The following is a 19,270-nucleotide window of genomic DNA, read 5'->3' as shown; positions in this document are numbered from 1 at the left end:
ACAAAACAACATTAGCGCTGCGAGTGTCGTAAGTCTATGTTAAGGTATCTCCTTAGCGCTTAAAGATCGCTTTGTACAACGGCACCCAGGCCATCAAGCACAGCCCGTATCTAACTGTTACCAGCTACTACTTGTAATCCCACCTACATATCGTAATATAATGTATTTGCTGTAATAAGCATCCTAGGTACTTAGAACATTGACAAAGGGGGGTGCTTATTGAAACAAATCGCAAGTTAATTTTTTTGTAAGAGATCGTGTGGTAGAGAACAGAATTAGTTCAAACTCAATGAAGCTAAAACATTTTTGTACATAGTTACAAGGCAGTTACATACCGTCTGTACGCTTTTGTGTTTACAGTAAACAAATCTGTTATACGTAACAAGAAAATATGGATTGTCAGGTAAATGTGTGTCTCCGTACGGGCCGCTTTTACAGATTTGTCCAGAAGTTGGTCAGAGGGGGCTTTTTGGAGCAGGGAGCTTATCATGGCAAATACAGTACTAGGATGTCACTGTGAGGCATATCTGTGGACACGGAAGTGAATATTTGAAGTTTACAATGTTCACACAATGTTATCTCCATGTTGTATACCGTCACAGATTTTATCAGCAACGGTGACACGTTCCAGATAATGGTGTGAGCCATTGAGTTTTTACTCACAAGTTATCATTCACAATGGGTGTTCATAATAATTGATAGTTTCCTTTTGGTTTTCTATATATTTTTACTTACGTGGGTCCAGTCTATTGGCTAGTGAGTAGGCATGCTTTTCAATTAAAATCCTGTTTCAGATGACTTCTAATTTGTATCTGTTACGTTATGACAAGTGTGTAACATGTCACATTAACTGACAACAGTGATATGCATGTCTAATTAACAATAAAAGAGATGTAGAGCCTTTCAATGCATTATTCACTGCAGTGTTGTTCATGTATGCATGGTATGTGTGATACCTGCATTCGATCAGTAAATTATGCTTGTCGTAAGAGGCGACTAACGGGATCGGGTGGTCAGCCTCGCTGACTTGGTTGATGCATGTCATCGATCCCAATTACGTGGATCGATGCTCATGATATTAATCACTGGATTGTTTGGTCCAGGCTTGATTATTTACAGACTGCCGTCAGATAGCTGGAATATTGCTGACTGCCAAACCAAATCGATCAGTAAATAGAGATCTGTAAAGAAATGCATGTATGCAAGTATAAAAGGATACATTGGGCAATTACACAGAGTGTTATGCTATTAGGATTTTGAATTTTTTATTCATATTTTTACGCAAGAACTCATATTTAAATGGGTAATAGGGATTTATTTTGCGTATTTTACACAAGTACGCAGGTTATCTGCAACATTGTAGCAGTGTCCGAAATAGCTGCCTGCCCGCCTGCAATAACAAAATTAGTTATTATGTATGTATAAATTGACTCAAAGTATCGCGATATATCAATACATCATATACATGTATATCAGTTAATAACAACATTAGTTATTGTGTATGTAGATAGGTAAAAATTACCTGGAGGGAATTATTGATTTAGTATTGCTATTCATTGATTTGTATTAATACAGTATTGACAATAAGAACTTATCGATACATCTATGTCGCGAGATACGATGATATGCCCAGCTGTGAAGTTCAACCTTTGCTGACAGCATTGTTTTCTTCCTGTGTGACAGTGACGGATTCGGTGAGGATCTCCCAACACTCCTGCGTTTAAAGCATGTAAGGAATCACGTCAATAAATTTCAATTATCACACACAACCAATGACTGACAAAACATCAGTCATAGTGTAATCCTATTTATCACCTAGAATGATATAAATATTATGACACACAATGTAAGGAATCTATTTGTTCATGTCTTCAGTCGAAACAAGATTGATCTGTAGAAATCCCTGTACATGAAATTAATCAATCTAGGAGGTCTGCCAACAAGGCATCAATCATGTCCATTAATTGGCATGCCACTTTGTGGATGTGAGATGATCCACAAGATCTGTGTGAGAGTGATTTCTGGTGTATCTCAGATTCTGTTCATGAATACACTTTTTACATGTTTTATGGATAACACTTCTCTGAAATGTCGTGACAAAGAATAAAAGAAGTTGTTATCCATAAAAAGTGTCATGTATTCTTGTTATTCCAACTTCTAAATGCTGGTCCAGCGATAGAAACAAACAATTTTAGTCCACTAGTCCTTTTAATGATAACATATAGCAAAACCCTTAAAAATGGCAAATTTCTACTAGTCCTTATGATACTTTAACTATTGGGCAATTTGGCAAGGACTACAGGACTAGTGCCAATTTCTACCGTTGCTGTCATAGATTAGATTCTGTTTAGTGGAACAAGCCTGACTCACTTCAGTTGACGTTCACTCTAGGGCTTGGATGGGTAACTCGGGTCGGGTGGGTACTGAGTAGGACACGGGTACCCACAGGACTACCCAGACCCGTGGTTAGTCACGTGATATACAGTTTAATGAAAATATCTAGAACTCTACGGTTACACTATAAGTGACTAATGTTTGCATTTCTTTTTGACTATGCACACATTTCTTCTGACTTTATATGTATGAATAAAGATCAAACTTCAGTCAACTGTATATGCATGATGTGTATCTAAATACATTTTGCCAGGGCTACAGTCAAACTATTCCCAGTCGGCCATTTGGACATATCTCTTGAGACCTACAGTGGGTAACCGGGTCTGGTCGAGTAAAAGGGGATGGGTACCCAGTTAGTAAATTTGGACTCGTCCCAGCCCTAGTTCACTCGTGAGTGATTCCGTATATCTTCCTTTTAATCAACCTCTCTGATGGATAGGTATAGCCATCATTTTCATCGCAGCACAATGCTTATAAATTACTCGCCCAATCACATTACTCTTATGAGCGAGAAAAATTCTGTTCTCTGTTAAGGATAGATTAGATGTGATGGAGGTGGTAATGTCAATTCTAAAATAAAGCGGTGGTAGAAAATTGGTCCTAATATTTATCATAATAGAATGGAGACAATGCTGAGACAAATAATAGCCAAGAAAAATACATCTCAAACTTTTGGTAAGATTAGGCCATATTTTTCTTGGTTTATGATTTGTTTTGGCGAAAAATTATGGTCGATTAGGATGGGAAATAAAATAAAGAAAGCATAAAGTAGGCATGGAAATAGATGTTTGGGTGGCATATTGGTTACTTGATGTAACATGACAGTGTTGAAAGACAAAGGGTCCATAATATTGTGTTTTTCTAAAATTTAAGATTGATGGGTTCCCTAGATTTATGTACTTTATAGGAACACACCTGAAGGGCCCCTAGGGACCCACTTTAAGTTTGAGTGAGTGAGTGAGTATGGTTTTACGCCGCTTTTAGCAATATTCCAGCAATATCACGGCAGGGGACACCAGAATGGGCTTCACACATTGTACCCATGTCGGGAATCGAACCCGGGTCTTCGGCGTGATGAGCCAACGCTTTAACCACTAGGCTACCCAACCGCCCCCTTTAAGTTTGTGTGACACTGACGATGCCTGTTGGAAGGGTTTTGTTGAAAGTAGGTGAGTTAGCATCCAAATCACAATGTCGGGGTATACAGGTCATATTTCCCTTTGTTGACTATGAGATCACTGTACTTCCTGGTTTGTGTCTGTATACTTGACATTGTATATATACAACTTGTGCAGGGTCATTTTGAACAAACTTAGAATAGGATATTGAACTAAGGCCACAATAAATTAGTTATTAGATTTTCATGCAAATTAAAGTTTAAATAAAATATCAAACATTAAGGGTTAGATTGGTTGGTTTGTTGTTTATCGCCGCACTCAGCAATATTCCAGCTATATCATGTATATGACGGCAGTCTGTAAATAATCGAGTCTTGACCCGACAATCCAGTGATTGATATCATGAGCATTGATCCACGCAATTGGGATTGATTAATGCATCAACAAGTCAGCAAGCCTGACCACCCGATCCCATTAGTCGCCTCTTACGACAAGCATAGTCCCTTTTACAGCAAGCATGGGTTGCTGAAGACCTATTTTACCCCGGATCTTCACAGGGCTTTGGGGTTAAAATTCTTTCCCAACATATGCTACTCGTTAGAGGCGAACAAATGGATCGGTTGGTCAAGCTTGGTGACTTGGCTGATTGTACCGATGTGGATCGTTGTTCACAATATCAATCACTGAATTGTCTGGTACAGACTCAATTATTTATAGACCAACATCATATCGCAGGAATATTGCTGAGTGTATATATTCTGCACATAGAATGCAAACTATGTTTGTGTGTCAGGTTTTATCCTGAGGATGAGGGTTATGAACTCATAAAAACCCAAATGAAGTGTTTTATCTTACATAAAAATAACGGAAACAAAATCTGAAACAACATTTATTAACAATTTTATGTTTCAAACACACTTTCCATGAACTTGATGAAATGGACATAAGATATATCTCTTGCTAACCTACATGCATTTGAAAAAGAGATTGCAAAAGCATTGTGTTATTTATCAGCGCTTCTGTGGCCTAATTGTTCACTCACTTAGCCTACAGATAACAATGTTACAGGTTTGAGCCACTTAAATTTCAAATCATGGGCATTTTGTGTGTTAAATCAGCGGTATTCTGGGTCTAAAATCAGAGGGATTATTTGTATAAAATCCTTGGTATTGAAAGACAATGACAGGACAATGGGATGACGTCACTGGAGGTTTATAAGTATGTGATATATATTGTATGTTAGCAGTGAATACAGCTACTTCTCTATTGTGTTGTGTATGTGACAATAACGCCTGATATAGGAACCAGGAAGCTTCACTTAGCTAGGGCGTTTCACAAGTAGCAGTTTCAGGTCACTCGGCTGACAATAGCAGCAACTACATGCAACTGCTACAGTAAACTCAGATGCTAAGGGGCTTAATCTTCATAGAATATTGCTGAGTGTGGCTTTAACCAACCAACAAACAAAAATACTGTGCAGTGGTAGAAACTAACAATTTTCGTCCACTAGTCCTTATAATGCTAACATATAGCAAAACCCTTAAAAAGGGCAAATTTCTACTAGTCCTTATGATACCTTAACTATTGGGCAGTTTGTCAAGGGCTACAATACTAGTACAGGGTTAGAAACTAACAGTTTTTGTCCACTAGTCCTTATAATAATAACATATAGCAAAACCCTTAAAATGGGCCAATTTCTATTAGTCCTTAGGATACTTTTACCATTGGGTAGTTAGGTAAGGACTACAGGAGTAGTGCCAATTTCTAACGCTGCTGTGCACACTATTCATGTCCATTCCTAACTCTTATGCCTTGGACACCATCTTTTGCTTCCAGTGAACTCCTGGTGCTGTTATTACTATTGCTAGACTACGGGCGTGTATTTGATGGCCATTGTAGTCAGGGTGTGAATGTAAATGTAATGAACTGTTTTCACCTATCTGAGGTTGACTTGAGCTTGGTGTGCAGGGAAGAAGACATTTTCATCAAATATTGAACTCCACAAGTCAAATATTGTGTGAAACCGTCAGTGTGTGTATCTGTGTCATCGCGTGGACGGCAGGACATCTCTACATTGTGGTGAGAACACAGTTATCTCACATAGACAATGATACACTTTAGTTATAAGGGGGGTTACCTGGAGTTGCGTCCCTGAGGTAGGCTGAAGTCGGATGTTCGTGGGTTTGAATCCTGTTTCACCCTCATTATGACACAAGGTTTTACAGCATTATACTCTGACTTGTGGGTTTAACCATACAGTCATTTATTTATGGTCTCTGGTTTAACCAAAGTCAGGTAAGCATTTAAGACCCTCTTGCCTCCCACATAAAGGTGACCTGCCCTGGCATAACTGAAATACTGTTCAATGCAGCATTTAGCCCTCCCCACTCACTAACCCTTTGTACAAAAGGGGCAGACAGGTAGCCCATTGGTTGAAGCGTTGGCTCGTCACGCTGAAGACCCTAATTTCATTCCCGACATGGGTACAATATGTGAAGCCCATTTCTGGTGTCCCCTGCCGTGATATTGCTGGAACACTCACTCACTCACTCACTCACTCACTCACTCACTCACTCACTCACTCACTCACTCACTCACTCACTCACTCACTCACTCACTCACTGTTCAAAATGCACAAAACAATTGTTTGACTCCTGTATCTGACTGAAGAAGAAGTACTAGCTTATCAACATATTAGCTTGCATGGTGATGTGGCCGTAAAATCGTCTGTTTCAATCAGTGGTGATTTATTGAGATTTGATAACCTCTGATTGACCAATCTGAATTGAGTAATTTCCAAACTCATGGTGGAATAATTGTTCACAATTCTTAGAGGGGAGAATGACTCATTTTGCTCAGCACTCATCTGAATAGTGAAAATATACAGGAAAACTATTAAACACAAGAAGTTGCTGGTTGTTGATGTTACTGGAGGATACCTTAACATGGGGAAGATGGGCAATCTTGTAGGGCAGGGACAGGTAACTCGGGTACTCGGGTCGGTTGGGTACTGAGTAGGACCCGGGTACCCACAGGACTGACTATCCGGACCTGTGGTTAGTCACGTGATATATTGTTTAATGACAAAAAATATGTAAAAATCTACAGTTACACTTCAAGTCACAAATGTTCGCATTTCTTTCTGACTATGCACCCATTCCTTCTGACCTTTATAGGTTTGAATAAAGATAAAACTTCAGTCAACTTCAGTGTATGCATGACCAGATCGTTTTTTATGTGTATCTAAATTCATTTTACCAGGGCTATGGTCAAACTAATCCCAATCGGACATTTTACACCCAAGTCTTGAGACACATAGCGGGTGTCCGGGTAGGGTCAGGTAATAGCGTGGTGGGGACCCGGGTAGTAAATTTGGACTCGTCCCAGCCCCACCCAGAGGCTTGAAGACGTGGGGCGGTCGGGTAGCCTAGTGGTTAAAGCGTTCGCTCGTCACGCCGAAGACCCAGGTTCGATTCCCGACATGGGTACAATGTGTGAAGCCCATTTCTGGTGTCCCCCGCCGTGATATTGCTTGAATATTGCTAAAAGCGGCGTAAAACATACTCACTCACTCACTTGAAGACGTTATGTAACATGACAGAACACCTTCAGGACATATTTATAAGTTGGAACTTGCTAAACAAACCCTTATCCAAGCTAGTAGGAACGACGTTGACATTGATAAATCAACACAAAAGTATCACGATATATCGATTGAAAATAACAATTTTTATTCTGTTTACCTATATAGACATGAGATTAATCAATTAAATGCTAAATATGAACTGGGCTGATCCAATCAATTTGAAATTTCTAATTTCTCCTTGTCTTTGTTGGTAATCTTAACAAATGAACTTGATTCTGTGGCTGTGAGTTATTTAGTATTTGGCATAAATATTCATTAATTTCTGTCAATACAGCATCAATATTAAAAATGTACCGATCAGGGTTGTATTAAGACCTACTCACACACTGATATTCGACCCCAAGTTTGCAGCGTATGACAGTACAAATTCCCAATTTGAATTGTAGATTTCCCAATTCCTCAGAAAGTATAAAAAATGAGAACATTAAAGAAATCCAATTTTGAACAATAACACAATTTGGTCCCAATTTACCTGCCGAGGGCACTTAGTTTGGAAGCGTTGATAAATCCTTGACCGATACATCAATCGACATCACGATATACGATGACATCCCCACCATTAAGACTGCATCAGGTCTTCTACATCAAGCTGTCTGGCATGGTGGTCTTGGTAATCTGCTTGGTATCAACACCTTGTTTATGCTTATCAGTGGAGAAACCCTTGGATGCTGAAAGTTAGTTCAATAATGTCAGCCTCATTGGGTTTAAGCAGCGCATGAAATGGAGCCCAGGGTGGTACATGTTAGTTAATTAAGAACTCATTAAGAGTTCATGTCATTTTATTAAAGGGACTCTGGGGCACCTTATGGTTTAGTTCTATTATTTTGTATGTTATGGACCCCTTCAATCTCTGACATTCAACACCCCCTCAATCTCTGACCTACCCCTTCAATCTCTGACACTTAACACCCCCTCAATCTCTAACCTACCCCTTCAATCTCTGACATTCAACACCCCCTCAATCTCTGACCTACCCCTTCAATCTCTGACATTCAACACCCCCTCAATCTCTGACCTACCCCTTCAATCTCTGACATTCAACACCCCCTCAATCTCTGACCTACCCCTTTAATCTGACATTCAACACCCCCTCAATCTGACCTACCCCTTTAATCTCTGACATTCAACACCCCCTCAATCTCTGACCTACCCCTTTAATCTGACATTCAACACCCCCTCAATCTGACCTACCCCTTTAATCTCTGACATTCAACACCCCCTCAATCTCTGACCTACCCCTTTAATCTGACATTCAACACCCCCTCAATCTCTGACCTACCCCTTTAATCTCTGACATTCAGCACCTTCTCAATCTCTAACATTCAATTTACCCCTTCGTTCTGACATTCAACAAACCCCTTTAATGACATTAGATAGCACTACAGTTGGGACTCGTACATGCGAGTGCTTCACACAATATTATCATTCCGTCTCACTATCAGCTGCTGTGATACAGAAGCTGGTGGTTTCCCTCTCAATGGGAGGTGCCGGGATGCCAACAGGAGTGCCAACATCAACAATGTTGGAATGGCCGACAATGAGATGAGACGTTTAGCTCCACTAACAGGGATGAGCTTGGTGATCACTGATAGAGAAATGAGATCCGTAGCCTGATAACCATATGGTTTGAGAGAACGTCCAGTAGCTGTACAGTGTGATTTAGAACGTTTTACAGTACTTACTGCAAACAAGCACCATCCCATCTCAGTGATACTGTTTGATCACAACTGTTACAGGGACTTACCCTGCTCTGCCCTGAAGCCATTATTCAGCCCCAAATATCTCTAAATTTAATGAATACTTTTAAATTAGGATTTTTCTCAGAATTATCAAATTGCCTGCCAAGGGCACTTGTTATGGAATCCTGTATAAGTCTCTGTCTTACTGTATATGCTAGGATAAAAGCATGTCCACACAGCTCTCCTGATAATAATATGGTTCTAGCAGAAGCTTTGCCCTGATACTGTTTCTAGAAGTTTCTAAGTTTGTCAGCACCATACCTATACTCGTGGGTTCACTAAAGTGGTAGACATCTGAGACCTGCATCACCTCGGGCTTTGCTCCCTCATCAAGCTGACATTATATGAGTGGGATACTGTTTAATACGGGTTCAACCCAACTCACTCCATGAACGAACGAACGAACGAACGTGCACCAAATGCATATGTGTTAAAATGTGTTTGTGTCCCCCTGGGCAAGTGTCTTAGTCAAAATGTGCCTCTGTTTACCCAGCAGGGAATGGGTACCCGATATGATGTAAAAAACCTCCAGCGCACATAGGCAGTTAGGGTTGTATACTCCCTAGGGAGTCAAGAATGATAAATGGAATGCATTCGGATCCACTAGGGACAAATAAATCACATTTGAGCAGATACATAGTAAAGTATCACAAGTGCATTATATAACTGTACAATAAACATTTTTGAAAAGTATCAAATCGAATATCAGCAATGTCATAATCATCTTTTTGGAGGAAATATGGTACACCTAACTGAAAATACTATGCCCTTTTCATTCATAACACCTCTTCCTGTTGTGAGTAGCAGACATGGAAATATGACAGTTATTGCACTAGTGCTGGAAGGGTGAGGTTATGTATAGGCAGTGTACATGGTGCAGCTGACTCCTATTGCTGTGATGCTATTAATAGACAGGAATATATCTATCCATTTCTCAAAGAAATTGGCAGAGGTCAAAACTACAAATCCATCTCATTTTGCTGAACATATTAAATGAACAACAAGAACACTCTTCATCTATAACATATATTATGTAAAGGTCAGTTGAAAATGATATGATACGTATCATGAATATAGAGTAACGAGGACGAATATTTATTGAGGAATATAATAACAAGTCAGCAGTTCATGTATTTTTTATTATTTTCAGAGAAATAATCTATTTGATTAAATAAATTATTTGATATTGTTTGACCAGGTTGACTATTAATTTATCACAACAATGACCAGTGACCAGATTACGGTCAAATTAAATATATAAGAGTGTTGTCTTTGAAGAAAGCTATGCATATAATAAGTTCTGATGGATATTTTTAGGTACAGGGTATGTAAATGCAGATGACTGTGCCTTCATGGCGACCAAAAAATTCAGTGATACCTTGCAACAACGATACCTTAGAGGTCCAATTTTTTGTAAAGCAAATAAGCAACACATCGCGCTGATGCTGCTAAATGTCTCATGTTATGTTTGACAGTATGTAAGGGGCCTTGGCAAACTGACACAAGTTATGCTACTCCATGGCTTGTATATTTTCCATTTTGTATAGGTATATCTCGCTTTGCTAAATAACATAAGTTCAATTGAATTTCTTTAGAAATCGTACATAGTCAGCATATTTTGAGACCCGTGAAGATTCCGGGGTAGAATAGGTCTTCAGCAACCCATACTTGCCGTAAAAGGCGACTATGCTTGTCGTAATAGGCGACTAACGGGATCGGGTGGTCAGGCTCGCTGACTTGGTTGATACATGTCATCGATCCCAATTGCGTGGGTCGATGTTCAATCACTGGATTGTCTGGTCCAGACTCGATTCTTTACAGACCGCGGTCATATAGGTGGAATATTGCTGAGTGCGGCGTTAAACAACAAACAAACAAACAAACAAACAAACAACAACATATTTTGACAGTGAATACCAAATTCAATTCTTCATGAAGGGATCGGTTCTCTTTACTGAATTCGCAATAGAATCATAACAGCCCTAGTACTTACATCTAAAAGAGCCGTTTTTCTCATGTTTCATATGACCCGTGAAGATTAAGGTTAGAATTGGTCTTCAGCAACACATGCTTGTCGTAAGAGGCGAGTAAGGGGATCGGGCGGTCAGACTCGCTGTCTTGGTTGATGCATCATAATGCATGTTATTGTTTCCCAATTGCGTGGATTGATGCTCATGATGTCAATCAATGGATTCAGAAAGTCAGATTAGGTCCACAGTAGTCAATGCATGTAGAGATCATTGACTGAAATGAGGATTGGGGGCCCACAATGGTTACCGGCATTGGTCAGGGTAATCATTAGTAGTAGTACTGCCAGTAGTACTAGTTGACATGTCAGTAGTACTAGTTGTGCTGCCAGTAATACAAGTTGTGCTTCCAGTAGCACTGGTTATGCTGCTAGTATTAATTGGGCTGCTAGTATTACCAGTTGTGCTGTCAGTAGTACTAGTTGAGCTGCCAGTTTTACTAGTTGTGCTCTAAGTAGTACTAGTTATACTGCCAGTAGTATTAACTGTGCTGCCTGTAGTACTAGTTGTTCTGGGAGTAGTACCAGATGTACTGCCAGTAATACAAATTTGCTGCCAGTAGTACTACTTGGGCTGCCAGTATTTATTATTAATACCAGCTGTACTGTCAGTAGTACTAGTTGAGCTGCCAGTATTACTAGTTGTGCTCCAAGTAGTACTAGTTATACTACCACTCGTACTAGTTGTGCAGGCAGTGATACAAGTTGTGCTGCCAGTAGTACTACTTGGGCTGCCAGTATTTATTATTTATACCAGCTGTGCTGTCAGTTGTACTAGTCGTGCTCCAAGTAGTACTAGTTATACCGCCAGCCGTACTAGTTGTGCAGGCAGTGAAACAAGTTGTGCTGCCAGTAGTAGCACTTGACTTTCATGCGTAATTGCCAATGCTGATTAAGATGGTTCAACTGGTTAAGAAATTTGGGTTGGTCGAATATGAAGCATAACTCTTTGTTGTGCCTTGCCAAAAGAGTGTGAAAACGCACATAAACTGATGTGTTGCGACATTGTACACTAATCATGTCCATTGTCACTTGAACCAGAGATTTTTCCAAATACATATTCAGAGCTTCAAAGAGTAATTGGTAAACATGAATTATCAGAACAAAGATTCAGTTCATAGAGCAAGGCAAATAGAGCAATGCAAAACATCATGAGACTCGTGTAAACCACATAGACCAGTTCAAGTTTCTGTGTGACCGGGACAAACAACCACACAAACATTATCTTAGGTTTTGTTTAAAAACATTGTTGACATGCTGGAATATGTTTCATTTCTGAAATCTTTGGAATAGTAAAACGTGGTCAAAACCACAGACATATCCATTTTCATGCCACAAAGAACAGAATTCTTGTAACTGTGGCTAACTGTTGACAGCACTCGCTGACGTGGCGTCAGTTAGGAAAGTGCATATTTTCCCTGTTTTCCGCCAAGGAGCGATGTAGAAACAATGTTGTCAATGATTAGGCAATTAATGTTATCATAATGAAAAGGTCATGAATGCAACAGGGCGACATCTAGCCATGTTGGTGAGTTGGTGAATGGCGAGCGACTGTGATCCTATCGGCTGTGGAGAATGGTAAGTTGGGCAAGTCAGGGTTCCATTAAAGGACATTTGTGTTCTGTAGTGGTAGGAGAGATTTTAATCATTATTTTCACTAGATACGATCAGCTTAAGACTGAAATGCAATATGGCTTGCTAGTGTGTTAATTGGTTATAGAAATAACGTGCCTGACTTTTCACTGCTTGCTTTGACACAGCAGTCTAGACTGACAGAAAGGCTGAAATGACATGTTGGATTTCCTTTTGATTTTGCAATTTTAGAAACAAACCCAAGATTTAAGACATGTTTCTAAATGTAAAGTAGAGCCAGGTGCATTAAAATTAGGACAAGTAGCAGGACAGTACAGGTGGACATTGACAGTGCTCCTCCCTCAGGGGACAAGTGAACGTATGATAGATATCCACTTCCTGTGTTTGTACTTATATAAATATACTGGTGTCAGAAGTGCTTGTTGTACTGCTAGGAGTACTAGTTGTGTTGCCAGTAGTACTAGTTGACCTGTCAGTAGTACTAGTTGTGTTGCCAGTAGTACTAGTTGACCTGTCAGTAGTACTAGTTGTGTTGCCAGTAGTACAAGTTGACCTGTCAGAAGTACTAGTTGACCTTTCAGTAGTACTAGTTGTGTTGCCAGTAGTACTAGTTGACCTGTCAGTAGTACTAGTTGTGTTGCCAGTAGTACTAGTTGACCTGTCAGTAGTACTAGTTGTGTTGCCAGTAGTACTAGTTGACCTGTCATATGCAGACTGCCGTCAAAGAGCTGGAATGTTTCTGAGTGTGACATGAAGCAATAAACAAACAAACAAAACCTACTCTTCAGTTGTAATAGAGTAGCCCTGTGGGGATTCCGGGTGAGAATATAGGTCCCCACCAACTAATGTTTGTCGTAAGAGGCCGCTTAGTGGATCGTGTGCTCTATTGCAGTGACTTGGTTGATCACATGGCATCGCACCCTGACAGCATGGGACCTTGATATCAATCACTGGATCTTTAGTTTAAACATATTTTATTCTCATGAATGGGGCGGTCGGGTAGCCTGGTGGTTAAAGCGTTCGCTCGTCACGCCGAAGTCCCGGGTCCGATCCCCGACATGGGTACAATGTGTGAAGCCCATTTCTGGTGTCCCCCGCCGTGATATTGCTGGAATATTGCTAGAAGCGGCGTAAAATCAAACTCACTCACTCACTATTCTCATGAAAAGGATTGGGCACAAGTTATCACAACTTAGAACGCCCTCTCCCATAGATTTACATGTATGCTTATTTACAGTTAATAAATCAAATGATAGAAAGAAAAGAGATAAAGAAACGTATGTACATTCACACTGCTCACTCAAACCTTTTTGTTTTCTTTATATATGTATGTACATTCCGTAAACATGGTAAAATGCTTTCGTTCACATGATTAGGTAAAATCACTGGATTGTCTGGTCCGGCCTACGTTATTCACAGGCTGCTGTCATATAGCTGGAATATTGGAGTGTGGCTTTAAACTATGGACAAACAATCAATAAAACGTGCTGCAGATTAGGAAACATACCTTTTTGTGTGAATATATGTAAGGGACAAAAGATTGATTTCTGATTCTCTAAATACATTTTTATCTTGGGGATTACTTTTGTGTATTACTGCGTAACAGTACTATGTCTGAGCTGACTGAACACGACATTTGCACCATTTCACTTCGTTGATATGTAAAGTTTGGTGTCATGGTAAGCTATTCAACATTGTCATGCCATGAGCATGTTAAGAGTAATTTTGAATTATCAATTTATGAATTTATGTTGTAAACTCAAAGGCGGGCACACATAACATTAAGTTTGCTCCACTGATAATGTCCTATCGCTATCACACCCATGCAGCAGGAATACATGATTACCCAGGCCTAATACAACTGGGCATTGTAAATAACACTCTATGACATTTGGAGTATAGTTCATGTTGAGAAAATTTAAAGCCTACTCGCTCACTATTACAGATACAACTTGTAGTGGGGTGATGATGTTGAGGTGAAGAAGGGTTTGACGTTGTGGTCGAGATGAGTGTGCTCTGTTGCAATGTGTTTGTGTGTGTGGCTGCTTGTACTATTAAATCCAAGACTACTGCTGGTTTTATTACCTAATTATTGCCTAATTAAACCACCAGTCATTCCATGTATGATACATTAATGTTAAGGGTTACAATTTTTCTGACCTGACTGAAAGTCATGAGGGCTTCTGTCATGGCCTGATTGTCTGGGATCTGGCATTGTTGTTCAAAATGTTACATGTATAGTTGGTAGTGGGGCTCAACATGCTCAATGTTCCATGTTTTGCGAAATTGTAAATATTTACCTTGATTTGACTCGCTGACTTGGTTGATGCATGTCATCGTATGTCATAGATTGATGCTCATGATGTCAATCACTGGATTGTCTGGTATAGACTTGATTATTTACAGACCGCCATCTTATAGCTGGAATATTGCTGAGTGAGGCGTTAAACAACAAACAAACAAACTAGGAACATTACGACCCGACCAGGGACTATATCTTGAGTGGCCAGTCCAGCTGGCTGGATCGTGAGTTTTAGATACTGCCTTTTGATACCTGAGTAATTATTTAGCTATGTCTTAATAAACACACTTACAACTGACCTTCTCAGTCCCCAGGTCACATATTCAGAGATATAATAACATAAATATAAATCAGGAATGTATTTGGAGATAATTTGATCATTAATGAGGAAAGAATAGATATTTATGTTATCTTTATTTATTAGGGGTGAAACATTACACCGGTGCATCGTGAGTTTTCATGCTATGATATGATATACAATACGTTTTTTTCTATATCGATACAAGATGATGCACTTGCTTAAATAAATTACGTTTAATGAGCCCGTAGCGTTTTTGTCAGTCAAATATTGCAAACTGTGTTGTAATTAGCATTTCAAGTTCAAAATAACCTCTGCGAACAGGTGTCTCATAACAGCTTTTCCTTTTGAACCTGCCCTGAAATATTTAATCATGAATTTTACGCACAGTTTCAGCGGTAGAAACTAACAGTTTTCGTGCACTAGTCCTTATAATGATAACATATAGCAAAATCCTTAAAAAGGGCAAATTTCTGCTAGTCCTTATGATACCTTAACTATTGGGCAGTTTGGCAAGGACTACAGGACTAGTGCCAATTTCTAACCCTGCGGTTTGTCGTAATTATGTGTATTGTGATGCGTATCATATCGTGACCTTGCAGAATTGTTTCAGCCCTATTGGTTATGTCATGAGTCCCTATTAAGCCCAAAGGGGCGGTCGGGTAGCCTAGTGGTTAAAGCGTTCGCTCGTCACGCCGAAGACCCGGGTTCGATTCCCGACATGGGTACAATGTGTGAAGCCCATTTCTGGTGTTCCCCGCCGTGATATTGCTGGAATATTGCTAAAAGCGGCGTAAAACCAAACTCACTCACTCACTATTAAGCCCAGGTCCTGGGGACTGCATGAATAATGAGGAGGGAGTTGTCTGTAGTACAAGACAAGCAGATGGACACCATAATGATGAGGTTGACTCTTGCTGGAACAAGACTTTCCATCATATTAAACAATATTTCAAGTAGACGTGGTTCAATTGTGTATTACTTTCCAACAAGTGAAAAGGATTCTAGCAGTTTCATTTGCCCACTTTTTGACTGAATGGGATGACGCAAGGTCGTGCATCGAGATTGATTAAATGTTTCATGTCTGCGGAAGGGGCTTAATTCGGATCAGTTCGAGAAGCATCCATCTCTATTGACAAAAGGCATGTTTCTTTGACCATGACACTCCTCCGAACAGTTGGCCATTATGTTGCATGAGGGGGGTTGTAAGCAGGGTAGTGTTGATGACGGACATTAAAGTCTCAGGTCCCTCGATGGCTATCTGAAGTCTGGCAGCCTCCTTTGATCTGGGCACCGCACCAGCGATAGCCATTAAATTCCCATATTTGGCACTGGAAGGGTGGTGTTGTGTACCATGATTGTTGTTGAAGTAGATAGAACTGACTGGTTATTTATTGCATTGATAAAAACATTCATGGTAAAATACAGCATGTTGATGTTCACTTGGTTCGATGACATTTATCAGTAGGTAATCTTTATACATATCAATATGTTGATTTATAACAATTCTTTAAATAATTTTTGTGTATGGATAAAACTGTTATATGTAGACCTGCAATTAAGCAACTTAATGCTAAATATGAACTTGGCTGATCCATTAAATGTTAAAAATTGAATTTTCTGCCTTCTCGTTGTCACCTCAACTGTGGTAATCTTAAGTTCTTAACACATGTAAACGTTTCTATGGAAGCGAATTATTAATTTTGTATTGATATTCATACATTTGTATTGATCATGTTGATATTTTATCAACATTAAATGTTTATCAATACATTAATATAATGATTTTCGATGACATCCCCGAAAAACACCCACAGTGATTTTCTGCGAGCGTAGGTACTTGGGGACAATACATTAAATGTGAGGGTTGGTAGTGGTTTTATTTTGGCCTTATTTTTCCATTATGGTATGACTATTATGGAGCCATGCTCTACTTCTAGAATATACCTGTTAGAAACGGGCCACAATACCTATCATCCATACGACCTGTACAGAAACCCCGCCAGTGGCAGTCATGTTACCATGGTTACAACATTTTCATTAAGATATCAAAACTTCTCAGTATAAATGATGACCTTCAGCCACCATATGATGACCTTCTGGAGATGTTGAGAAGGTCACTGTCATGATGCTGATGGGGGCCACATTACCAATAATCCATACGACCTGTACAGAAAGCCCTGCTTGTGGCAGTCATGTTACAACATTTTCATTAAGATATCAAAACTTCTCAGTATAAATGGTGACCTTCAGCCCCCATATGATGACCTTCTGGAGATGGTGAGAAGGTCACTGTCGTGATGCTGACGGGGGCCACATTACTGACAGGATGTGGTGTGTTTCCAGTTGTATGCAGTCAACATTCCACCAGCCAGCCGACAATCATGTCATTACATCATTACGCTGTACAAGTAGCAGTCTGTAAATCACTGAGGTAGCCAGGGTGATCCACATCTTCAGCATATTGACTGCTGCTTGTTCTGCACATTCTGGAGATTAAGTCACCACTGTTCCCTGTGCAGAGTTGCATCCCTTGGACATGCCAGAAACCTACGATCGTTGGTTTGAATCCCTGTTCAACTGGTTTATGGTTCTAGGTTTGTTAGCACCATCAGCGGTAGAAACTCTTATTTTTAGCCCACTAGTCCTTATAATGATGACATAAAGCTAAACTCTTATAAATGAAAAATTTCTACTTGTCCTCATGATACCTTAACTTCTGGGCAGATTTGCAAGGACTATGGAACAAGTGCCAATTTCTAACACTAACCAACCGCCTCCGTGGTCTAATGGTAGAGCATCCGCCCGGAGAGCAGAAGGTCCGGGGTTCGATCCCAGCCGCGTCATACCAAAAGACGTTAAAAGATGGTACTTGTTGTTACCCTGTCTGGAGCTCGGCATTAAGGGGCTAAAACAAGGACTGGTCAGCTCGGAGTCAGTATACTGTGTCTGAGTGGGGTATTCATGTTAAACTGCGGCATGGTATCTCAGTGAGCTAGCACTATAAATCGGCATCAGTCCGGACTAGTACAAGCAGCCACACACACACATACACGTGCATGCACGTCGCTATATAAATGCAATAATCTTGGACGCAACGTTAAACCCCATTTCACCTCACCTAACACTAACCATACCATGATACCAGTGCTAGTGGGTTCCTCCAAAGTCTTAAACGTCTGTGACCTGCATCACTTCTGGCTTTCCTCCTTCATTTAGCTGACATGCCGAAAAATATCACTGGAATACTGTTCAATGCAGAGAGGCATTACTCCTAACTCTTGGGATTATGTGGAGATGTCAACCTACCTTTTATCATTGGCGTATATGCCATGAAACGAGTGATGTAACTCTTTTGGATCACAATTTTCAGGAATAAGTGTCCCTTGGGTGGGTTGATGTAAAGTTTGCCTGCCGTTTCAACTTATATCTGTCCATACAATGCATTGCTCTAGGATTGTCTTTTGTGAGAGATGGGTCTTGTGCAAAGCTGTTGGGTTGTGTCGACCTTGGGTGTGTTGATGTAAACCTTTCTTGCAGTTTCAATTCATGTCTGTCTATACATGCTGCAGGGTCCCATATTGTAAGAATTTAGTCTTGCGGAATCAGGTTGAGTTGTGTTGATGTAAACTTTTCTTGGAGTTTCAAATTATATCTGTCCATACAATGCATTGCTATAGGATCGTCTTTTGTGAGAGTTGGATCTTGAGCAAAGCTTTTGGGTTACGTTGACCTTGGTTGTCTTGATGTAAACCGTTCTTGCATCATTGCCCAATTGTATATGTGTCTATAGGATCTCATATTGTGGAAGTTGTAGAAGGATTCATTGTGGTGGTGTCAACTTTACTGGTAACTTTTGTATCATTGCCCAATGTTCATTTACAGGGTCCTGTGTTGTGAGACATGGGACTTTGCAGGAGCCTGTGTGATGTGCTGAGTTGGTTGAGTTACTATGGTCAACATTCTTGTGTCATCAGTCTATATCTGTCTGTATGGTCACAAACTGGGAGAGCTGTTGTTGCAGGAACCTATGTGATGTGCTGAGTTGGGTTGAGTTACTATGGTCAACATTCTTGTGTCATCAATCTATATCTGTCTGTAAGGTCACATACTGGGAGAGCTGTTGATGCAGGAACCTGTTGTGTTGAGTTGGG

At 40.0% G+C, this 19,270-nt stretch overlaps 1 protein-coding gene across 22 annotated transcripts in view; it reads left to right on the top strand.

Moving 5' to 3' along the window:
• LOC124119718 (dedicator of cytokinesis protein 9-like) overlaps positions 1-19,270 on the top strand; it is a 190,253-nt gene that overhangs the window by 9,876 nt on the left and 161,107 nt on the right. Inside the window, exon 1 of one of the 22 annotated variants that reach the window (XM_046482339.2) lies at positions 12,483-12,501. The exons of the other annotated variants lie outside the window; for them this stretch is intronic. Coding sequence (XP_046338295.2) covers positions 12,499-12,501 — 3 coding nt within the window. The 5' untranslated portion in view covers positions 12,483-12,498. Of the gene's footprint in view, positions 1-12,482; positions 12,502-19,270 lie in introns of those variants that run through there. 22 annotated transcript variants of the gene reach the window in all.

The sequence above is a fragment of the Haliotis rufescens genome, unplaced genomic scaffold (genome assembly GCF_023055435.1).
Source record: "Haliotis rufescens isolate VD_foot unplaced genomic scaffold, xgHalRufe1.0.p SCAF_9, whole genome shotgun sequence".
Classification (NCBI taxonomy): Eukaryota; Metazoa; Mollusca; class Gastropoda; order Lepetellida; family Haliotidae; genus Haliotis; species Haliotis rufescens.
This window is presented reverse-complemented; position numbering and strand designations above follow the sequence as displayed.